This window comes from Oryza sativa, chromosome 7, assembly GCF_034140825.1.
Source record: "Oryza sativa Japonica Group chromosome 7, ASM3414082v1".
Lineage (NCBI taxonomy): Eukaryota > Viridiplantae > Streptophyta > Magnoliopsida > Poales > Poaceae > Oryza > Oryza sativa.
In genome coordinates this window covers 3398928-3422689 of record NC_089041.1, presented here as the reverse complement: position 1 = coordinate 3422689, position 23762 = coordinate 3398928, and the positions used below count along the sequence as shown (strand labels likewise).

Genomic DNA, 23762 nt, shown 5'->3' with positions numbered 1-23762 from the left:
GTCAGTTTTACGGGCCACTTATTACATATTTCTCTCTCCTCACTTCCTTCTTTCCACATCAGTAAATTTGTCTAGCTCTGGTAATTTTATGGGTCAGCCCCAACCCCCAAATGACAAGCGGTAAATCATGAATTACACACAGGCACACAGCCATGCAGTGCAGAACGCCGATTTGGTAAGCATCACATGTGCCAGTCTGCCAGACATAGTGGTGAAAAATCATGAAGGAGGTCAAAACCAATACCCTAGCAGAAGGGAAACGACTCCCAGAATTCATCTTTAGCTTTGGTTTTTCTTATACAGTTTTTTTCATACTTATACACACCTTTTACTTCTACTATGTTTAATGAAATTGGTACACTCTAAGCGTCGGTAATTCGTTAGAAAAAAAACAGATGTTGGCGTCGAAAATCGCCAACACGCGGTTCGTCAAGAACAAATTTTGATAACAAGATAACCATTACGCTTTCGCGGCAATGAGCGACCGATTTTCAAGCTAATCGGCAAAGAAAATTGAATTGATCTACTTCTAAGAAGAAAAAGCAAAAAAGAAGAACGTAAAAAAGAACTATAATGAATTTATTGATTGGGTTGGAGAGGGGAATCTCTCCAATCGGCCTTAACCATATGTAGGGCGCCTGGTCTTTGGCATGTTCCACGTTTACTGGGAGTAAATTAAGCGTCATTATTTTAACCGATTGAAGGTAGGAAACACAATTATCTAATGACGGTAGGCAATCCAGCGGATTTCTGTTGGAAGCTTTTCTTGCCTGCTGCATTCTGAATATAGTGTGCACCGAGATCTTCTGTGCCTACTTCGCATCATACCTCGCCCTTTTAACCTTCACTGCTACCAGATAATCCCTAATATATATCTTCAATATTGGTTAGCTTCGGCTAAATTGCTTCATCTAATTTAATTAATGACAAATATAATTAGCTCTCTATCCAGGTCAATACTAACTAATTTTCTCCTACCGCTATTTGCTTGATTAACAGCCGAATCATACCATATAAACTTTTATTATCATATATGCCAAATTTGACTATCAACAACAGGTGCCAGACAGACCGACCGTACATGCAACGAAAGAACTCCTGGAACGGTTTTTGTACCCTTGTGCCGGCCGAGACGGCACCACGCCTTTCTCGTCTCGTCTCGTCTCGTCTCATCTCATACCGCAACCACCTCCACCACTCCACGCGCCTATATCACCACACGTCACGCTTCCACCTCCACCTCCACCTCACTGTCGATCTCCTCCCGCTTCGATCCATCCATCCATCGCCATGGCGGCGGAGCGCGTGGTGGTCGACGAGTGCCGCGGTGTGCTGTTCGTGTACAGCGACGGCGCCGTGGAGCGCAGGGCCGCGCCCGGGTTCGCGACGCCGGTGCGGGACGACGGGAGCGTGGAGTGGAAGGACGCGGTGTTCGACGCGGCGCGCGGGCTCGGCGTCCGCCTGTACCGGCCGCGGGAGCGCGGCGGCGGGCGGCTGCCGGTGTTCTTCTACTACCACGGCGGCGGGTTCTGCATCGGGTCGCGCACCTGGCCCAACTGCCAGAACTACTGCCTCCGGTTGGCGGCCGAGCTGGGCGCCGTCGTCGTCGCGCCCGACTACCGCCTCGCTCCCGAGCACCGCCTCCCCGCGGCGTTCGAGGACGCCGAGAACGCGCTCCTCTGGCTCGCCTCGCAGGCGCGCCCCGGCGGCGACACGTGGGTCGCCGAGGCGGCCGACTTCGGGCGGGTGTTCGTCTCCGGCGACTCGGCCGGCGGCACCATCGCGCACCACCTCGCCGTGCGGTTCGGCTCCGCCTCCGGGCGCGCCGAGCTGGCGCCCGCGCGCGTCGCCGGCTACGTCCAGCTCATGCCGTTCTTCGGCGGCGTGGAGCGGACGCCGTCGGAGGCGGCGTGCCCCGACGACGCGTTCCTCAACCGCGACCTCAACGACCGCTACTGGCGGCTCTCCCTGCCGGCGGGCGGCGCCACGGCGGACCACCCGTTCTCCAACCCGTTCGGGCCGGCGAGCCCCGACCTCGCCGCGGCGGAGTTCGCGCCGACGCTGGTGGTGGTCGGCGGGCGCGACCTCCTCCGCGACCGCGCGCTGGACTACGCGGCGAGGCTGGCGGCGATGGGGAAGCCCGTGGAGGCGCTGGAGTTCGAGGGGCAGCAGCATGGCTTCTTCACCATCGACCCCTGGTCCGCCGCCTCCGGCGACCTCATGCACGCCGTCAAGCTCTTCGTTGACACCGACGGCGGCGGCGGCGCCCGCCTCGACGGCTGATCAGCCGCCGCGTGCTCCTCTCTCGTGTGTGCCTTGTCGGCAATAATAAATCGATTCGGATTTCAAAATGCTAGAAAATTCATTTATCAAATGTTCAAAGTTCAGAAGGGGGTATATGATCCATTGCCAGCCATTTGCGTATATTGCAGCTTGATTTGCGAGAGGCTCCTCTAACTGATGGGTGTCCCTGACATGAGTCTACGAGAGTGACTCCTATCTGTTAAAGATTCATGTCCCTCTAAAAATTAGAGAACTTATTCTGCTTTATTTGGTAACGCTATCTATTAAGGATCTATGTCCCTCTGAAAGTTAGCGAAACTTTCTTTAATCGAATCAGTATAAGATGGTGCTATTTCATTAAATATAGCGAGAGAAAAGTACGACCCCAATAGGGAAATAGAAAAAAAAATGCTATACATAACTATACGTGTGAAGAAAGAAACTCTCTAAGTTTTTTTTTCTTTAGCCAGAACCCAAGTTCTTGCTTATTCCTTTATTTTGGCCAACGGTTTAGGGTCTACAGTCTCCTTATGTTCTGAGACACGCTGATTTCTCTCCTTTTAGATCTCACAAACAACCAGAAGAAGAATTAGGGTACACAAGTCTTTCTTAGAGACATCTTTTTTATTGGATATCATTTCACACCAAGTATGGACGTCTTGGCACGGCTCTAATTGAGGCAGATCTATCGGTGGATAAATACTGTAGCAAATACTGTAGCGATTTACTATTCTGATTTTACTGTGCCGAATCTTTTTTGGCCGTTAGATTCAGACATAGATGGTTCAGATTGTGTACAGCAGTTAATGTGCAGTCCTAGTAGCAACTGCATTTGATCTCGTTCGCTGACGGTCTTATCGTAGGCAAATTTACTCGCCTCGGTAGTCCTCCAACGCCTGTCACCTGCGGCACGGCCCCGCGTGGATCAAACCGAGCACCTCCAGTGTAACACGAGCCACGCCGCCACGCATCCATCTGCACAAATTCCAGCACCGGCTTGATCACCCTCCTGTGCACAACTCCATTTGCATTTGTGTACCCTGCAAAACAACCGCCTCGCAAACTAATGCAGCCAGCTGCCAGTAAAATCACCATGCAAACATTGATCTCAGTCGCCAAATCTCACTCTCCTATGCTACTGCTGCATGCATGTGACCAGCCCAAGCCAACTAAACGGCTGCCGCTCCCCAGCATCTTACACAGATCAGCCGAGCAATGCATGATAAGTTCCTGCACATATATACTTCGAACTTCGAAGTACTCTCAAGCAGACCACATGATAATTCCAGCAACCTATTCTAAATAATTTGGCCTGCCCAAATATACTAACTAAATGCCAAATTATGATGCAAACACATATGTGTCAGATAGAGAAGGAATGAGATATAAGTCCCACTATTATTTTTAAAAGTTTTTTTACTGACTTAGCATAGACCATTGTCTAAACCATTAATGGAGCTGAGCTAATTTGCACCGATTTTTTAAGTTGAGAGAAGCATTATACCTGGTTTTGGGTTGAGATATGCCATTTGATCATAGACAAAACAGGAGATAGGTAGAATAGACTTATTCCTTCCCCTCAAGTATACAACCCATATATGTCAGTTCGGCCAGCTTTCTGTAGCCCAATTAAATTTGCACACATAAAGCAAGAAAATAATCATTTTCTTTACATAGCTAGATTCAATCTTCATTGTCAGTCCGAGCGAGCGAACGGCGACTGAATCGTGCCGAACTAAACCGATACGACAACAGAAACAAATCGGACGACGTACAAAATTTTCAAGCAAAAACACTTTAAACTTTTAATAGTAGAGAAGAGAAGAGATAGAGATGTGTGTGTGTTTGCCATGTAATGGAAAAAATGTTAGTAGTGTTAAGTCCGAAACGGTAAAGAACATCAGAGTGGGCTACGATGGGCTGATATGTTGGCCCGGCACGTTGGCCCACACTTATCGGCCTGATCATGAGCATCGAACCAAGGCCAAGGCTCAATGGTTGGTTCCGTATCCACCTCAAATTGTGATTTCAGATTTGGTTAGTCCTCTGATAAAACTAATCTTTGCTTTCTGAAGAAAGAGAGTAGTAAGAAAGTCCCTTGTATAGGACAAAATTTGCTATAGTACACTTGAACGGAAATGGTTTTTGGGCCAGCGTCATGAATCCCAACCAGACCCGAGCTACATTCTATGCCGATGACAATCCCCCCTCTCCAAAACCCTAGCGATACCAACTAAGCCACCCCCCTCCTAATCCAATCTACAAAACCATAGAAATTGGAGATAGTGGCAATGGCATCCACGACGGCGGCGACGAGCTATGGGTATTGATCTGCTCTCTCCTAACATGCTCACCCTCTCTCTCAAAAACCTTAGCAAGTAGCGGGTTCAGACATACTTTGCTTCACACCTCTCATCGCTGCTTCTGTCGCTGCTTGCCGTGGGCATCTCCAATTTCTAGGGTTCTAAATAGGGGATCTAGGGAGGGAAAGTGGCTTGGGTCTGGTCCAAGTTAAACCCAGTTAGGTTAGAAGTTGTTGGTCCGAGGGATAAACTTGTCCTTTCTAATTGTTTCTCTTTATATGGCGCATAAATAATAAAATAATGACGATGATGTACTTCATCAAATTACCGGGTTTTTAGGTGTCCATTTTAAGTGTTATGCAGTAAATTTTCTTGTAATAGTAGTCTATTTCTAATATGTAATCGTCCCTTTTTTTTCTGCGAGGAATATGTAATCGTCCCTGAGTATTCAAATATGATGTTTGAGGCTTACAAGATTCTGAATCCAGGTTTTTCTTTTCCATCATTGTGATCTCCTTTTTGCCCTACCATTGCTTGTGTTTATCGATGAAGACTCTAGAGTGGTTAAGAGGGTGTGACATGGTGTCATACTCTCCAAATTTCCAACTCACTGTTCTCTTTTTCAGATTTTTGTTCTCCCTTCACCCAAAAAGATTGTGTTATTGTCACACATGGCTTCAAATCTTTTTCTGACCAATGGGGCTTCTGGCTGTCAAAATCTCAGTGAAATTTAAATCGTACGAGAAGAAACCTTATCTTATTTGGTTTTCTTTTCTCCTGAAGATGAAGATTAAGTTTTTTTTTATACAAAACGAGGTGGTATTAACGTATGATTGATTGAGTTTTAATTATTACAAACTTAAAAAATATATTAATATGATATTTTAGAGCAACTTTCATATAGAAAGTTTTCACACGAAACGTACCGTTTAGCTGTTTGAAAAGCGTGCCACGAAAATCTTTATCTTCATCCAACTCTTGTTAGAGAAAAGAACGGAACCTGACAATCTTTTTCGTTCTGATATCTGGATTTGGACATCACAGCAGATATATTCTACCTGATGGTCCCTGATCCATCTCCAAGCTAGGATTCATATTTCTTCGCCTTTTTTTTTTCGGTTTTGTGATCATCTCTTGATCCATCACCATTTCTATCTATCTATCTCTTGGATAAGTTCATGACGTTTCTTCTACCTTCCATCACTGTCAGCTGTAATAAGAGCAACAGGACCAGTCCAGCCTTTGATATTAGATGATGCAGACGTGTGGAAGAACGGTCGCTCTGAACTGTTCTTCTTAGTTAATTAGCTAGTCCCATAATTCAAGATTTTTTTTAAGTATGAAAGTAATCTTTTTCAGTGTGCCATCATGCATGAATTGATCTTCCAGTAGTTGTGTTTGATGCAATCTTTAATAATTCGAAGTCTTAATCCATTCAATTTTCCAAGGCTTCTCCTTCAGATAGATATAATTTTGTCAGCTGTCGCCCGGATTTTCATGAAAGATTTGGCTCTTTTGTCATTAATTATTAATTAAGAAAGAGATGCCTCTGCCTATCCGAGATTACTCTGACGACCATCTTTTTTCTGTGACGGAATTTCTACTCTGACCAAACTTTGCAATGTTATCTTTTTTTCAGTAGAACATTTGGCTTCTTTCTGAATTTTTCAAGATCAGGTTGGAACTGAACATTCAGTCGCCTGTGCCACATTCATCAGAGCTGCTGACAGTTGTCGCTTGCTTGAAACAGTTGCAGGGGTATCATCTCTAAAAGTATCTCCTAATTTGTCTTTGATGTTTACAACTGAACTAAAATTTTGTGATATTTCAACTCAATTTGTAGTCGTTTAATGTGCTGACCTACTATAGCATGCAGTAGCACGGTGCCATGCTTTGAATTGTTTTTCTCATCATATAAACGCACCACCATTTCTTGTTTTTAATGGAGATGTCACTATAATGTAAAAGAAGTCAAAGGATTGTTTAATAATCCTTTGGTTTCAATACGCTCAAATTTTTAAGGGAGTATATAGCACTTCAACTTAACTTTGTTAATATTACGGTTCACAAGCTTGCTCTGAAGTCTAGTAATATAAAGACTAAAAAAGAGGCAACAATGGCCTATAAATTGACATTATGATTGGAGATAGCATGCATGTCCATGTTGGATGGATAAATCCAGTGACTGTGAGTAATGACAATAAGCAAAAAAAAAAAGTTAAAAAGTTATCGAGCTGAGGTCAAGAGTTCAGTTAACCTGCTACCACATCACAAATTACCACAGACTCCACTATATTTAATTACATCAAAGCTAAAGATGAAGTGATATAATGCTATACAACTATCGATTAAAAGTGCTTAGTTACTTACATGATCAGTCCACTAATGGTGGCCACTAAATTCACCAATGTCAGTGTGTGTGTGCGCGCCACTAGTAACACTCCAGCTGCCATGGACTGACTCAACTCCAATGTGTCTGCAACTCAACGTTGCTATCAAACTAAAGAGGTTTTGTACATATATGTTTGCATACATAATGCGTTGTGATCTCATGGACATGATGCAATTCGCCAAATTCAGCCAACTCATAAGGCCATGACACAAGTTGGACATTGTTAAACCAAAATAAGCAAAAGGTGATGGGGGCCATAGCCTCTGATTGATCAATTCGATACTCAATTAATTAATCAATTATGCTGACAAAAACAACTAAAAAAGGACTCATCACCACAAAATCCTAGCAAATAATAGTCACTTTCATCGATATATTTGAGTACACATTTTGAGAGGATGGTTCAGTTAGGCCCTATTTAGATCCCACACAAAAATTTACACCATATCACATTAAACGTCTGAACACCTACATGAAATATTAAATATAGTAAAAAAATAACTACTTGCACATATTATAACTAATTTGCGAGACGAATCTTTTGAGCCTAATTGCTTCATATGATTTGACAATGTGGTGCTATAATAAACATTTGCTAATGACAGATTAATTAGGCTTAATAAATTCATCTTACGGTTTACTGAAGGATTATGTAATTAGTTTTTTTTTGTTAGTGCCCGAACATCCAATGCGACACCCTATATAATATCCGATGTGACACACTAAAACTTTACCATGTATCTAAACACCCTCTTAGTGTGCTCCAATGATTCAGGTACAGTGCTAGTTTCTTGTGCTGGTTATTGAGCAATTACTCTTTCGGTTACAAAAGAATGTCTTTATATATCTTTTCTAATTAAGTAAAAAGGGCACAACTTTGGTTGCTCAATTACCCTGCATAAATTCTGAAATAATTATATGTGTAATATTATGAAAACATCTATTATAACAAGCTTGGTTACATATTTTTTAATGGCTCAAACTCTAAAACAATATATAGATCAAAATTCACACCGATTTTGGCCTACTATATCTTTGAAAAAACATCTTTTGGTTGAATAAATATACATTACAAACCTTCATTTGGACAACCTAGAAGGACACCTTGACTTGTACCACCATCTGATGTGACTATGACCAATCAAACTATCTAATGTTTGTATATTATGTTTAAGAATTAAGTGAAGTATTGGTCTTTTCCTCATCATCCTAATCTTTGAGGTAAATGGAAATTGCTATGATGAGACTGATACAATTTTATTACTCTCTCCGGGTTGATAATACTTATCACTTTTGACACGAGCACGGTCTTCAAAAACTAACTTTGACCATTATTTATCATTATAATATGTATAAAAGTGTTAACAAATATATGATTTTATTAAAGTACTTATATATATATATACATAAAATGATTATGAATCATTTTAAAATATTCATCTTTCAAATACAGTGACTATATATATATAGTCACTGTATTTGAAAGATGAATACTTTAAAATGATTCATAATTAAAGATTCTAAAGTTTGACCTCACTCTTGTCTAAAACGACAAGTATTATCATCCTGGTGGGAGTACGACACTACCTTCCATGATTGTCGATTGGGTTGAAACATCCCGAGCCCCATATTTGCCGCACACACAAGAGAATAAGTATCATACGCTCTGACCATAAGAAATTTTATCGTATGTATAGCAGTATTTTTGGTAAATTGGCTGATGCACACGTAACTCAGAATATTAATTGGCCTTGTGCTTCTTTTTTTTTAATAATGAAGATGAAGTTTTCGCAGAGGCTTTCTCTAGATACTTGACAGTGCTTTAAATATAAGAAATGCACCATTGTTTTAAGGTTTGGGAGTTTTCACCACGGCTGCTATAAAACACACCTATGCATCATGCTTGATAGACTCTCCGGTATATGAAAGTTCACCATTTTTTGAAGTTTTGGGTGACAGCATCACCCTGAAGTGTAATTAAGAATATTCCACCTTTTATCACTCAAACCACTTTAACTTTGATGGGTTGGTTAAGATTTAACTTGCATAAGTCACCCTTGACTATCAAGTACTAACCACTACTACCTTTTAATTTGGACACTTATGGGAAAAACATAACAAAGCTGGAAGGTTTTATTTGTTTGGATGAAAGGCATTTGAAGGCATTGGCATACGTGAGCAACGATTTTAATTTCACGAGTACAATTGGATGCAATTTATCTTTCTGTAGAAGCGATATCATTTCTTACAGTTTACGATTCTAGCTACATATATAAAATTTAATTTTTGTAATTTCTATCAATGTCATATTGAAGTCGTCACTGAATAGTTAAATTGATAATAAATATAAAATTTCTAACCTACCAAGAAACATTTTTTCACCCCTAGATGCACATCGCATATCACCTATCCATCAGGCTGGATCATCTCTGTTTGTACAGCGGCAACAAGGCGTCCAGATTGCAATTATTTATTTTTTTACGTGCACGTGTGTAGATTGCAACAGATTGCAACTCCCTGTTCAGCAAGCTGCAAAATTTTTGACTCTACTGTTGATGTTGATACCGCTGTTGATCTGAGCAACGGGTGTTACGTTGTCGACCACCGGCGTCGAACTTGACCGTGCACTGCGAAAATACAATATACAGTAACGAAACGATCTTTCGGTGCAATTAAAGTAAACCGGGTGACTTTTAATGTTACAAAAATTAAGGTCCCGTTCTAATCTTGCTTACAGGGAGCTACTTTTTTATTTATTGTAAACATGATTTTTAAACTGTTAAACGGTATACTTTTATTTATAAAAAAAATCAAAGCTTTCTTAATTGTTCGGCTAAGCCAAACACCTAAAACGAACGCAGCCTAAAAACAAAATCTAAACCAATTTTATCTAAATACATCCCTAATGAAAAGAGATGTAAATTAACTTAATCCAATTAGGAGCAGGTACATTGTGTGGCTATATAAGCGAGGTGGCTATGCAGTGTGATTTTAGGTGATTACTACTCCATTCTTGCTTAGCTCAAGAGTGTCGCAACAGCTTGTGGACACAAACATGCCAACCATGCCGGCCGTCGTGTCCGCCGCCGGCGCCGCCGCGCCGTGCTCCAACGTCGTCGAGGACCTCGTCGGCTTCCTCCGCGTCCTCAGCGACGGCACCATCCTCCGGTCGCCGGGGCCGGTGTTCTGCCCTTCCACCTTCCCCGACGAGCACCCCTCCGTGGAATGGAAGGAGGCCGTCTACGACAAGCCCAAGAACCTCCATGTCCGCATGTACAAGCCGTCGCCGGCGAGCGGCGGCGTCGGCGCCGGCGGTGGCGGGAAGCTACCGGTGCTCGTCTACTTCCACGGCGGCGGGTTCTGCCTCGGCTCGTGCACGTGGGCCAACGTCCACTCCTTCTGCCTCCGCCTCGCCGCGGACGCCGGCGCCGTCGTGCTCTCCGCCGGGTACCGCCTCGCCCCCGAGCACCGCCTCCCCGCCGCGGTCGACGACGCGGCGGGCTTCCTCCACTGGCTCCGGGAACGCGCCGTCGACGGCGACGGCGACGGCGACGGATGGTGGCTCGCCGAGGCCGCCGACTTCGGCCGCGTGTTCGTCACCGGGGACTCGGCCGGCGGCACCATAGCGCACCACCTCGCCGTGCGCGCCGGCTCGGCGGCGGCGGCGGCGCCCGACGACCCGGTCGCGATCCGAGGCTACGTCCTGCTAATGCCGTTCTTCGGCGGCGTCAGCCGGACGCCGTCGGAGGCGGGGTGCCCGGCGGAGGTGTTCCTCAACCTGGACCTGTTCGACCGGTTCTGGCGGCTGTCGCTGCCGCCGGGCGCCACGAGGGACCACCCGATGGCGAACCCGTTCGGCCCGGACAGCCCCGCCATGGACGGCGTCGAGCTCCCCCCGGTCCTCGTCGTCGCCGGCGGCCTCGACATGCTGCGCGACCGCGCCGTCGACTACGCCGAGCGGCTGTCCGCCATGGGCAAGCCGGTGGAGCTCGCCGAGTTCGCCGGCGAGCACCACGGGTTCTTCACGCTCGGCCCCGGCTCCGACGCCGCCGGCGAGCTGATCGCCGCCGTGGCGCGCTTCGTCGACGTGGCAGCGCCGCCACCGAAGTAGGGTAGTGCATCGAGATTCGTGCAGTCCATGTTTTTTTTTCACTCTCCTTTTGGTCGAGGGCGACATGTGCAGGAGAGACGGGTGTTTGTCACGTGTCAATGATGTGATGTGATGTGTGTTGTCATGAGACATCAGCGGAGTAAAATGAACCGGATGTCCAAGTGTGATTTGCATGCAGTATCTTTGCTTTTAGCCAGTCCTGTAAAATATCGGTGATTTATATCTTTGCCAAAAAAAATTTTGGGTAAATTTGGATGTTTGGGTTTTTAAGTACAGTACTGTACGTAGAATGTAAAATACTAGGGTGCCAGATTGTAAGGGTATTATGTAAGGCAGTAGAACCAAAGATGTTGTGAACTCTATTGATGTTACCATCTGATAAGGATAAGGATAACAAACCAAACACATTTTACAAAACTTTTCGGCTTTGTTGAAATTAGCAGCATCACCACATTAAACCCAAAGGGCAAAGGCTAATGGGCAAATGCGCGTGCTCTCTCTTTCACCAAGCAAACGGCATGCATTTTGTTTTTTTATATTGTATTTCTCTTTCTGATTTCTGGTAATTTTATATATGGAAATGACTCCAGCTTGGACGCCCGATGGGAGGGGTTAAAATCGGGCGTTGATGTCAGCATGACGTCAGCGCCACGTATACGTGTAAAACCATTTTAAATTGATTTTTCTCTTAAATTACTTATCTAAATCATGATTCGATTGCACCATTAAATTCGTTGCAATTAAATCTTCAAAACAAGACCACACATGGATATATTTCGACGAAAAAAAATTAGCTTATTATTGAATTTATTTTTAAATGTTGCACGATGTTCCACTAGGTATATCGGAATTGTTTCACTAAGTAGATCGAAAATGTTTCACTCGTTTAAATAGGGTGTTGTTTCACCTTATATAAAAACAATATTTCAGCAAATAGCGAAAGAATGTTTCAGTTCACTACAACATTAGATCTATATATAGTGAAACATTGTGAGTACAATAGGTGAAACATTTTTTGTGGAACAAAAGATAAAACGAATTCCCTTAATAGAGGGTTTTTAAAATATGTAGGTGATTTGTTGCAATAGAGTATTTCTGTTCACTATAACATTAGATCTATACATAGTGAAACATTTGATTGCACTAGATGAAACATTTTTGGTGGAACAAAAAATAAACCAAATTCCCTTAATAGAGGGTTTCCAAAATATGTGGGTAATTTGTTGCAATGGAGTATATGGTGGAGATAAGTGGCAGGTGAGGGCAGAGACGTGGTGGGGCCCAGAGGCAGGCAGCGCGCGTCGTGGGGGGGGGGGGGAGGGAGCGCCCGATACTTCTCCCTCCCCGAGCGACCGATCCGGGGCATTCCCTTATATATCAATGGTTTATACTTTATATTCCTTGTCCTATTTAGTATTATTCTTTTATTCCTATTTAGAATCAAAGTTTCTATCTAGAAACTTTCTATACCAGAAAGTTTTGTATTCTTAAAATTTATAGACATGTGTCTCTTGGTAGGCTGGCATGTGGCCTAGGCATGTGAATGTTCGCCCATTAAACCTACCTCGCTAAGCCAACAAGAACATTTGAAAAAGAAAATTAAATTGCAGCAAATGAATAACTCTTGGACCTCGGATTTCTACGGAACTTTATGAATTTATATGAAGTTCAGGTGTCAAAAGTGACCTTAGGGAGAAGAAAAAAATATAACCGGAGGGGAAAAAAGAAGTAGTAAATAAAAACAAGAGATAGAAAAGCAAACAAGTTAAGGCACATGAAAGAAAGCTACTCAAAAGGCCTGTGCTCCACTGAAGCTTCTTCCTTTTTGGATTTGATAGAACACCTACCGGACTAAAAGTTTTAACTTTCCCCAGTAAAATAACATTTCTTTCTTGTAAGAAAGTGTAATTAAATGAAATATGCTTCTGATCTCCCCACATTTTTAATGATGTGAACAGTGGAACTTTTAGTAGTCCTTATCTAGTCCATAGACTTCGACAAGATGGGGGCAAAAGGATCGAAGCCATTTAGCGACTGGCATTTAGGAAAAAAAAAGCATATATTTAAATAATCGCAGTTATTACCTGAAATTAATTACAGGTAAGAGTGATGACCTCAACCATGTAAGGCACAGTTACACATGTTAAGAACTCAAATCCTCTACAGCACTGCTCCTGTATCAGGGTCATTTACATGTACTCCATCTGTCCTAAAATATAATAAATTTTGATTGGATAGAATACATCATAATAATGTAAATCTAGATATGCTTTTTATCTAGATTAGTAGTACTAAAATATGTCACACCCAATCAAAGTTCTTTATATTTTGAGATAAAAGGAGTAGGTCCTTGAATAAGTAGGGCTCATATGTACATATTGACCTTGTTTACTCCTGTAATTTGTGGTGCTGAGTGCAACATACTTTGACATTTCCATGCAACTCACTTGGAAGGAATTAAATTGGTTAATGCCAAGAGTGTTGCAGTAAGGGCGAATCTTTGCAAGTGGCTCTGCAGTGAGTTGAATCTTTGCAATCCATGCCATATCCAATGGGACCATGCACCTTCATGTCATGTTGCTAAGAAAAAAGATCAACAAGACAAGATACAAGATCATCATGGGAGCTAGATTACAAATTCTTTGGAGAAGATGTGTATCCATATATGAAACCATAATAATCCGGCCTGCTGCTAGATCTACCTTATCTGGGCATGTGATGTGTGCATATCTACCAGTGCCCGAATGTTTATAGTCCTGAGGGACATATTTATCATATATAATCTAATTTATGTTTACTATTTTGATGAATGTATTTACAGTTGCAGCTTAATTTAGAGTTTTAGTAGTTTAGTCATACTTTAGGATTGATTCAATATAAAGGTTAGGGCTGAGCTTATCAACTGCACGTAAAATAAGACAAGTGATTATCTTGAGTATTACTTTTGAAATAATAGATTTATTTGAATTTTTAAAGAGACTTTTATAAAGAAAGTTTATGTAAATAACACATTGTTTAATAGATTGGGAGTTACTATATTCTAATATGCTCATGATAAATAAGAATGCAGTAACTCTAAATAGAAGCAAATTGCATGTACAAAGGTAGAGTCTAATATGAGCTCTTTATATTAATTAATATCACTAGAGATTATCCTTCTACAATGATAGTAAAGACAATAAGATTTCTAAACCATTAATGTACTAAATATCTTTTTTTATTATACTTCTTTCCTTTTCTACACCCTCATGCAACAAACTTTTCGTTAATAAATGCTAAGAGTCGACTCTAAGCTGTTATCATGCGTAGCAACGATGTTTCTCATTCATTCCATCTCTTTCTTCCACGTCACCAAATTTACTTGCATGATAACGAAGAGAGCCTGTTATTAGACACCATTGTATACTCTTAACACACACTCTCCTCTCTCTCTCTCTGATAATCTGATTGTTGGATCATTATCACACAAGACCAAAAACTGACAACTCATATCTGTTAGGTACTATAGCCGAATACAATGTCTCTCCTCCTCATTTGATCTGGTCCAAGAAAATCACAAGTGATTAGCATGATGATGTGTACAGTAACAGTACATCGTACCTTCGTACAATAACAGCTACATGCACAAACTGTCAAACTGTATACCTGCACACGTGAAACTGTAAATTTCGGCTTTATATGCAGGTCGACCTACTGTGCTACTGTTTTTTTTTTCTCCTGATACATTATCCGAAGCCTATCAATTAGTCTGCATTAGAACAGACTGAATAACAGACTATAGCCGACTATAAACATATTTTAAATAGATAAAAAAGAAGATATAAAAGTAGCGGGGCAACAGGCTACAGATTTATAGCCAGCTGCAGTATAAACTTTAAGATACATGTGTGTATGATAGGTGGGACCAAACATTAATTATGTAGTACATGTTTATAGATAACTATTGTACGAATTAGCTATTAAATTAACTATATATGATTTGAAGCCAATAGGACATAGCCATGGTTTGAATCAATATTGTCAAGCTAGCCAATCAATCAGGTGAAGAGAAGTAATCTAACTTTATTATTATTGTTATTTTCATAAGAGACAAAGTCATGATCTTCTTCCTCGCTGTAGCGGCGCCCCCTATTTGACCATTTCGAGTCGCTTCCACGATGGTCAATATGGTGAAGGATATTGCCTTATGCATCGTGCAAAACCTCTCAAAAGTAGCTCCAGAACACACGGTAATGGGTTGTTTGATTAGCGACCAAAGGTTGTCATGTCAAAACTTTGGCTGCCATTATCCCATATCCCTGCCCTAGCGTCCAACGTCACCTCCACCTTTGTCTCTTTACATATGTACACTCTAATCAATCTCGTCGATATTAATTGGCGATAAGAAGATGCTATTAGACCGTTGATAAGTTGAAATTTAATTATAAGTATAAAAGTGATCTTTTGCAATAAAAAATGTTAGAGATATGGAGGAAACTCGATGGTCCATATGAACCAAACATAACTATCTATTGTAATTAATATATACTCTTGTCAAACATGCTGCGGAGTGCATGGGCAATGGACCGATGGTTGCATGAAGGGAGGAACTCTATTATGTTGTTCACTTGATGAATGGAGGAACTCATTGTATCCAGCCATTTTCCCTTTACTTTGATTGTTACTACTAGTGCATGCTGGCTTGGTCAAAACACTGAATAGTTCAGCCTTATCTTCTCATCCTAATGTTCAACTTCAGCAGCAAAGCAGGGCAATTTGGCACGTGAAGAAGCTGACGTGGCACAACCATGCACACACGATAGTCAACTATACTTGCCACGTGGCTAGATATCTGCCCCCAAAGTCAATGGACAAATGGATCACTGCCACTTGGGCCCGGATATCGAGACAATGGGTCACTGACTCGTGGGCCCGGATATCTAGTTCTATTGATACCGCACGTCTCAACTGCGCTTAGCTTTAGTACTATTTATAGACGTCACCCGTACAGTTGTGCTGAGACAACTAAGCTAAGTGGGCAGTGGGCACCACCATGTCGTCGTCGTCTTCCTCGCCGGCGCCGCCGCACGTCGTCGAGGACTGCCTCGGCATCGTGCAGCTACTCAGCGACGGCACGGTGACGCGTTCCGGCGACTACTCCAGCATCTCGCTCATGCGCGACGTCCCGATCGACCTGCCCGTCCAGTGGAAAGACGTCGTCTACGACGCCGGCCGCGGCCTCCGCCTCCGCATGTACGCGCCGGCGAACCACGGCGGCGAGGAGGGGAAGCTTCCGGTGCTCGTCTACTTCCACGGCGGCGGCTTCTGCATCGCCAGCTTCGAGCTGCCCAACTTCCACGCCGGTGCGCTCCGCCTCGCCGGCGAGCTCCCGGCCGTCGTGCTCTCCGCCGACTACCGCCTCGCCCCCGAGCACCGCCTCCCCGCCGCGTACGAGGACGCCGTGGCCGTCCTCTCGTGGCTCCGCGGCCAGGCCGCCGCCGCCGCCGACCCGTGGCTCGCCGCGTCGGCCGACTTCGAGAGGGTGTTCGTCTGCGGCGACTCGTGCGGCGGCAACATCGCGCACCACCTCACCGTCGGCTGCGGCTCCGGCGACATCGCGCTCGACGCGGCGAGGCTCGCCGGGTGCGTGATGCTCTGGCCATACTTCGGCGGCGAGGAGAGGATGCCATCCGAGGCGCCGCCGCCGCCGCCGGAGGGCGACGCGTCGCCGTCGGCGATGGGCATCACGCTGTTCGACCAGATGTGGCGGCTGGCGCTGCCGGCGGGGGCGACGAGGGACCACCCGGCGGCGAACCCGTTCGGGCCGGAGAGCCCGCCGCTCGACGGCGTCGCGTTCCCGCCGGTGCTCATCGTGGACCCCGAGCTGGACGTGCTCCGCGACCGCGTCGCCGACTACGCGGCGAGGCTGCAGGCCATGGGGAAGCGCGTCGAGCTCGTCAAGTTCGAAGGGCAGGGCCATGGCTTCTTCGTGCTCGACCCCATGAGCGAGGCCTCCGGCGAGCTCGTCCGCGTCGTCAGGCGCTTCGTGCACGCCGGCTAGGTGATCGTCCGAAGTAAACCAAGATATGGAACTCGGATGACTTGTGTACTACTCCAGTGTTCTAGCGCGGGAGATTTGCAGCTTGATCCTTTCGTCTTCATCTTGTCATCCGTAGCCAATATTTCAATTTTATAAATTGTTTTTATAGTTGATTTTGATGTTTTCTTATCGTAGTTTATTTTTTAAAATATTGGTTTTAAGTCGTTAAAAACACGTGTACACAAATTTTGATCCTTAATTAGTTTTTAATATCGCTAATAAATGTTATGGTATAATCCTCATTTTAGATGTTAGGATCTACCAACTACTTTTCACTTTTAAGCGCTGTTTGGGTTAAAAAAAATAATTAAAGCGAAATGGTTTGTAGCCTAATGGTTACAATAGCCTCCCTAACACCTTAGGTTTTTGGTTCGACTCTCCATGGGAGCTGTATTTTGATCTGTGTTCTCTACAAGTTTGCAACTCTACTTGCTAACAGTTATGCATTTGAAAATATAAATGAAATCGTGCAGAGACAAGCGACGATATATATTGGACACAATTGTTCTTTTCATTTATTTATTTTCTTGTTGATTTATACTCGTGATATGATATACACGGTTGGAAAATCCGAGTTTTTTCTCTCTTTTTTTTTTTTTGCTCTCTACAAGTTTGCAACTCCACTTGCTAACAGTTATGCATTTGAAAATATAAATGAAATCGTGCAGAGACAAGCGACGATATATATTGGATACAATTGTTCTTTTCATTTATTTATTTTCTTGTTGATTTATACTGGTGATATGATATACACTGTTGGAAAATCCGAGTTTTTTTTTTTGGTGAAAGATAGATCAGTCGACAACTCGACATAAATACAAGTCCTTTTCGTATTGAGACGTATACTGGCCCAGCAATCAGCAAATGGGTTGTTGATGGTCCGTGGCCCGTGGTCCTCCCTTCCCTTACATCGGCCGCACCGACAGCCCAGAATAAGTTAAGCCCATTTAAACATTTTCTCGCCCAAAAATTTAATTAAACTTCGGTGGCATGTCATCATCTTCAAACTCATCTTTTTTTTGACACAGTAATATTCTCGAATTATCTCCCCGGATTTATTAAATTAAAAATAAAAGTAATCCATTTTTTGAGAAGAAAGTGAAATAATTTTTTTTTCAATGATATGCTCGAATTACCTCCACCGATTTTTTAAATAAAAAATAAAAGTAATCACATTTTTTTCCGACGAAAGTGAAATAACATTTTTTTTTCAAAGTGCATGCCGTCCTACGACAACTACAAGACAACCAATGGCGGAGCTAGAAAATTTTCATTGTCCGGGCAAATCTAACTACAAGTATTTACTATAAAAATTTTGTGTTCAATTCTATATTATATCAAATTTTGGAATAAGATTTCAAAATTTTACTTATATCAACCCCCTCAATACGGTATTATTTCGGCCAAATTTTTTAATTTTTTCATGAATTTTAGTAATATTTATTTAAATTAGACTAAATTTTGTTCAAAATTTTGAAAATACCGTCATATCAGCCCACTTGATACAAATACTGAAAACGAAAGATTGAACCCCTGACCGGACCACTGCTACTTTGGTATAGGGATGAAAACGGTCGAAAATGGTCTGAAACGATATTATTATTTTATTATTTTTTCGAAAACAAATGGAAATGGCCAGAAAATTTTCATATTTATGAATTCATCTATTTAATGTAAACTTCAATGCCACGCTAATAGAAATTAAAAAAAAGTAAATTTTAAAAACAGTAACCATCGGTAAAAATATTATTGTTATATTAGTTTTACGAAAACGGTACAGATGCGGTTCTACTTTGGTCGCCGGGCGGTGGCTCCGCGACCGAAGGCTACAACGAAACGTTTTGGTTTTTAGCTTTTAGCCTCATCAATCGGATCGTGGATGCGCTCAGCTAGTTAGATAAGCATATTGAGCTTCGTTCGCAGCCAAGCAAACGCTCGCGCGCGCAGCCGGCAATGGCGTCGTTGTCTGACCCGAACTCGCCGCCGCCGCACGTCGTCGAGGACTGCCGCGGCGCGCTGCAGCTGCTCAGCGACGGCACGGTTGTCCGCGCCGCCGCGCCGCCGCCGCCGTTCTACGTACGCTTGGACATCGACGACGGCCGCGTCGAGTGGAAGGACGTCGTGTACGACGCCGCCCACGGCCTCGGCGTCCGCATGTACAGGCCGGCGGCGACGGGGGGAGCGGAGGAGAAGCTGCCGGTGGTGGTGTACTTCCATGGCGGCGGCTTCTGCATCGGCTCCTGCACCTGGCCCAACTTCCACGCCGGCTGCCTCCGCCTCGCCGCCGAGCTCCCCGCCGTGGTGCTCTCCTTCGACTACCGCCTCGCGCCGGAGCACCGCCTGCCCGCCGCGCACGAGGACGCGGCGGCGGCGCTCATCTGGCTCCGCGACCAGCTCCTCTCCGACCCGTGGCTCGCCGACGCGGCCGACGCGCGCAAGGTGTTCGTCTCGGGGGAATCCGCCGGCGGCAACTTCGCGCACCACCTCGCCGTGCGGTTCGGCGCGGCGGGGCTGGACCCGGTGAGGGTCGCCGGGTACGTCCTCCTCATGCCGGCGTTCATCTCGGAGAGGCCGACGCCGTCGGAGCTGGCGGCGCCGGCCACCGCGTTCCTGACGCGCGACATGTGCGACCGCTACTGCCGCCTCGCGCTGCCCGCCGGCGCCGACAAGGACCACCCGCTCGTCAACCCGTTCGGGCCGGCGAGCCGGAGCCTGGAGGCGGTGGACGTCGGCCGCGTGCTGGTGGTCGCCGCCGACGGCGACCTCCTCAGGGACAAGAACGTCGAGTACGCGGAGCGGATGAAGGCGATGGGGAAGGACGTGGAGCTGGTGGTGTTCGCCGGCGAGGAGCACGCGTTCTTCGGCGTGAAGCCAATGTCGGCGGCCACCGGCGAGCTCGTCGAGGTCATCAGGCGGTTCATCGCCGGCGCCGCCGCGTAAGTGATCGTGATCGAGCGAACGCCGGCGACGGCGAGGTGGTTTGCCTCGTGCGCCACGTGTTCGTAGGCTTATTCCACAGATGCGACATGGTGGCAGGCACTGTGTCCTTGCAACAATAATTGAGACAAGCTTAATTACTTCGTACTACATTTGTGTTTTTTTTTTTTGTGGTTACAAATTGGGCACAATGGCAAGCAACAAAGGTCGACAAATTTATGTCATTGTTGTGAAATAGTGGTCGCAGTTTATATGGCTGCGAAGGAAGTGTGACAGTGACCGTAAGCAGAGGTAATAAAGTCAGCGTGCATTTATTATTATTTTCTGAGGAACAAAAGGAATATAGTGTTTCCATTCAAAAATATAAAAATTTAGACCAAATAAGATATTTTCTAAGACTACGAATCTGACTTGGGACAGATTGAGTACATTTTTTTTTCTTCCCTGTGGTATGTCCTTATTCAGTGCGAACATTTAGGATGAGGGAGTCAAATAGAAATTAGAGTGAAATGAGCTCGAAAGAAAATGAAAAAATTGGCAAGCTTCCCTCTCCAACACAGTACTATATAGGCTTTTCACGTTACTTGTGATTAATCCTAGACAAATCTTCCTGTTTCGTTTATTACCCAAACGAAACGAATCACACCAAAGAGAACAGTGATCGTAATTTTTTTTAGATAATAGAAATGGATTACATCTTCGGCTTCTGTCATAAGACACACAACTATAAATTTAATAGTAATAAAAATGTAAGATAAAAGTAAATCAAAATGAGAAATAAAGTGATGGGACAAATCCCCAACTCCCCTTTATTATTGACTAGCGTTAAACCACATAAAATATTTTAGCTAGCAATTCTTATGGAATTACGCCACCCATAGTGGAATAAGAGACCCTTAGCTACCGATTCCAAGAGTGTAGCAACATTGTGCATAGTATCCTGCTACTCCTGTGGTAGCATTGTAGACTAAAAGTGGAGCCAGTAGAAAGACATGAAGATAACCTGCATAGGGTTAGATAGTTGTTTACCATTAAAAACTTTATCATTGCGACAACGCCAAATTGACCAACATACAGCACTAACTTCAATTAGAATCATCTTCTTAATGGACCTAGATACCCTTCTAAGCCAATTACCGAAAATGTTTTTGGCGTTACGGGGTGGGGGATATTAAAAGCAAAAAACACATATCTCCAAACAAACTGAGCGACATGACACAAAGAAAAGATGTTGGATTGTCTCTTGTGCATAGCAGAAAGAACAATGTTTGTCTCCCCCATTTTCTTTTAGCTAGGTTATCTTTCGTTAGAATTACTTTCTTGTAAAGAAATTACATAAAGACCTTGATCTTTAGTGGAATTTTTAAGTCCCAGAGAATTCTCTTTTTATCCGAACATTACAGTTTATGATCGTGGCATACAGTGATCGTAATGTGATCATACAATTACTGAATTGATGCCAAAAGCTTGGCAATGCTCTCTAAAAGAATACTACTCCAGCTTAGTAGTGCTAATATGTTGATGGAAAGGCCAAATAAGAGATTGTGGTAACCGTGGTAAAATTTTGACGGCAAACTAGACATTAAAATTTTTCGATTTTTTTTTTGCAACACCTGTATTTGAGTTCATCAACAGGTTAGTAAGGTTTACATCGATTACAATACACACCCCCTTCAACTTTGATCATCCTGACAAAAAAAATTACATCTATATCCTCGCTTTCTTTTTTTTTTCTGCATCTATAGATATATGCATTATTCTGCTTAGTTTGCAGACCAGTGATCCACTCATTTGACCTAAACTTGGTCCGAGTGAATTTTAGGGAATATTATTTTCTTCCTTTAGCGTGCATGCTCTTTTATAACATTTTGAATGATTATACATTATATTAACATACTTTTTTTTTGAAGATAACATGAACAACTTTATTCAACAAGACAGAATTTAGGGGATATACCCCAGTACATCGCACAAGGATACAACTTAAGCCAAGAAACCATCTCTAACAAGGTAGAGAGTAACCACTCTAAGGAAGCAAACTTTCTGATGAAACAAAACAACAGTAGGGAATTAGATCGACAGAGTTCTGCGGCAAAGCCACGACGATTGAATCCTTTGGCCTCCATTGACATGCACACCGCTTGACAGACTGGAAGGCTACTACAGCTGTCACCACGGAAACGGCACAGATCAGAGGTTTGTTGTCGAGCCGTAGATTTTGGTGTAGGTATCACCGGACTCAGCAGATTGGTTCCATAGAGTCTTTCATTAGATATGAGGAGCAGAGATTGCTCAACCCGAATGATAGACCCTGCATGGATACTGCTGTTTTGAAGCAAAAGGAAGCAAGATTCAGGAGAACAGGTAGTCCACATGACATGAGAAATCAGATGGTTGCGATAAAACTTCTGTCTTTGTAGAAGGCCGAGGATTGCTGCAGGATTGTAGAACTGAAGCGGACCACAACAAATGAAAAGGAGCAAGCTCCCAACGAAGAAGTAACCTTCAGATTGGAGAAATAAGATGCCACACCCACACAATGTTTTCACCGTTGCAGAAAAGCAGCAGCTCAAGGTATCACCAGCGCACGGAGCAGTAGTACGAAGAGCTCCAAGGCTATCACAAGAAGCAACAGCACCTGGAGTTTGAAGACTACCACACAGAGCAGCAACACTTGGGCTGCCAAGGTTGTCGCTCGGAGCAACATCGCCAGAAATTTCAAGACCGTTGCCACCACACAGAGCACCGGCACCCAGAGATCCAGGGCCGCCACCGCCGCTGTACGAAGCAGCGCCATCCAGAGATCCAAGGCAACCGCCGTCTGCACACGGCGCAGACCAACGAGTTCAGCACCAGCATAAGAAGAAGATTCTGTCCTTCAAGTCGCAGCTCCAACTCCGGCAATCATCACCACCAGCAACCAGGGCTCTTCGCTTGAACGTAACCAAATGAGACATAGCCACAGGAACAGGAAAAACCTGACAAAGAAACTACAACCTAGCTACACTGTACTAATAGGAGAGGTGGCCGGACCCCTCCTCCAACCCTCACCGGCGGTGAACCACCGGAATTTGGGGGGCAAGAGGGGCCGGAGAAGAAGAAGGAGCTACTGTAGCAAAGGGGAAAGTTGGGAGGAGAGGAGATGGGGAAAGTTGACCATCCAACCAGAGCTATTAACATACTTTTAAAATAAGTTAATCGGTAACTGATGTTGACAATATCCTTTTGACAGTAGGTTTCTCTGTTCGACTAGCTTTCGGTGGGGGCCAATTTCTTCCTGATTCACATATGTTCTCATGGTTACCTCTTACACCATTTCTAAGTTGCAATCTACAAAACACATATACTCCATGCCATAGACGAATATATATACTCCATAACATGGATGACAGGTTGAACTGCATGCCTTGGTGAGCACCTCACAAGTCACAACCATGCTCAGCTACTCCCTCCGTCTCAAAAAAAAAAGACAAACCCTGATTTCCGTGTCCAACGTTTGACCGTCCGTCTTATTTGAAAGAATTATGAAAAAATTAAAAAGATAAGTTACGCATAAAATATTAATCATGTTTTATCATCTAACAACAATGAAAATACTACCTATAAAAAAATTTCATATAAAACGGACATTCAAACGTTGGCACGAAAATTCATGGA

At 43.9% G+C, this 23762-nt stretch overlaps 4 protein-coding genes across 4 annotated transcripts; all 4 read left to right on the top strand.

Annotated features, from left to right (window-relative positions):
- Nucleotides 1–1244: 1244 nt before the first annotated feature.
- LOC4342464 (carboxylesterase 15) lies at nucleotides 1245–2424 on the top strand. The gene has a single exon (XM_015790063.3). The coding sequence runs from the start codon at nucleotides 1291–1293 to the stop codon at nucleotides 2281–2283; it is 993 nt and encodes a 330-aa protein (XP_015645549.1). The 5' UTR covers nucleotides 1245–1290; the 3' UTR covers nucleotides 2284–2424.
- A 7551-nt stretch (nucleotides 2425–9975) lies between these two features.
- LOC4342463 (carboxylesterase 15) lies at nucleotides 9976–11506 on the top strand. Its single transcript, XM_015790327.3, has one exon. The coding sequence runs from the start codon at nucleotides 10034–10036 to the stop codon at nucleotides 11087–11089; it is 1056 nt and encodes a 351-aa protein (XP_015645813.1). The 5' UTR covers nucleotides 9976–10033; the 3' UTR covers nucleotides 11090–11506.
- A 4580-nt stretch (nucleotides 11507–16086) lies between these two features.
- Nucleotides 16087–17281, top strand: LOC4342462 (carboxylesterase 15). The gene has a single exon (XM_015789942.3). The coding sequence runs from the start codon at nucleotides 16122–16124 to the stop codon at nucleotides 17127–17129; it is 1008 nt and encodes a 335-aa protein (XP_015645428.1). The 5' UTR covers nucleotides 16087–16121; the 3' UTR covers nucleotides 17130–17281.
- Nucleotides 17282–18957: 1676 nt separating this feature from the next.
- On the top strand, nucleotides 18958–20425 carry LOC4342461 (carboxylesterase 15). Its single transcript, XM_015789925.3, has one exon. The coding sequence runs from the start codon at nucleotides 19122–19124 to the stop codon at nucleotides 20106–20108; it is 987 nt and encodes a 328-aa protein (XP_015645411.1). The 5' UTR covers nucleotides 18958–19121; the 3' UTR covers nucleotides 20109–20425.
- Nucleotides 20426–23762: the final 3337 nt, after the last annotated feature.

Bases quoted from the DNA above. Each gene is read 5' to 3' on its own strand.
- LOC4342464 (XM_015790063.3), top strand. From the start codon at position 1,291: ATGGCGGCGGAGCGCGTGGTGGTCGACGAGTGCCGCGGTGTGCTGTTC.
- LOC4342463 (XM_015790327.3), top strand. From the start codon at position 10,034: ATGCCAACCATGCCGGCCGTCGTGTCCGCCGCCGGCGCCGCCGCGCCG.
- LOC4342462 (XM_015789942.3), top strand. From the start codon at position 16,122: ATGTCGTCGTCGTCTTCCTCGCCGGCGCCGCCGCACGTCGTCGAGGAC.
- LOC4342461 (XM_015789925.3), top strand. From the start codon at position 19,122: ATGGCGTCGTTGTCTGACCCGAACTCGCCGCCGCCGCACGTCGTCGAG.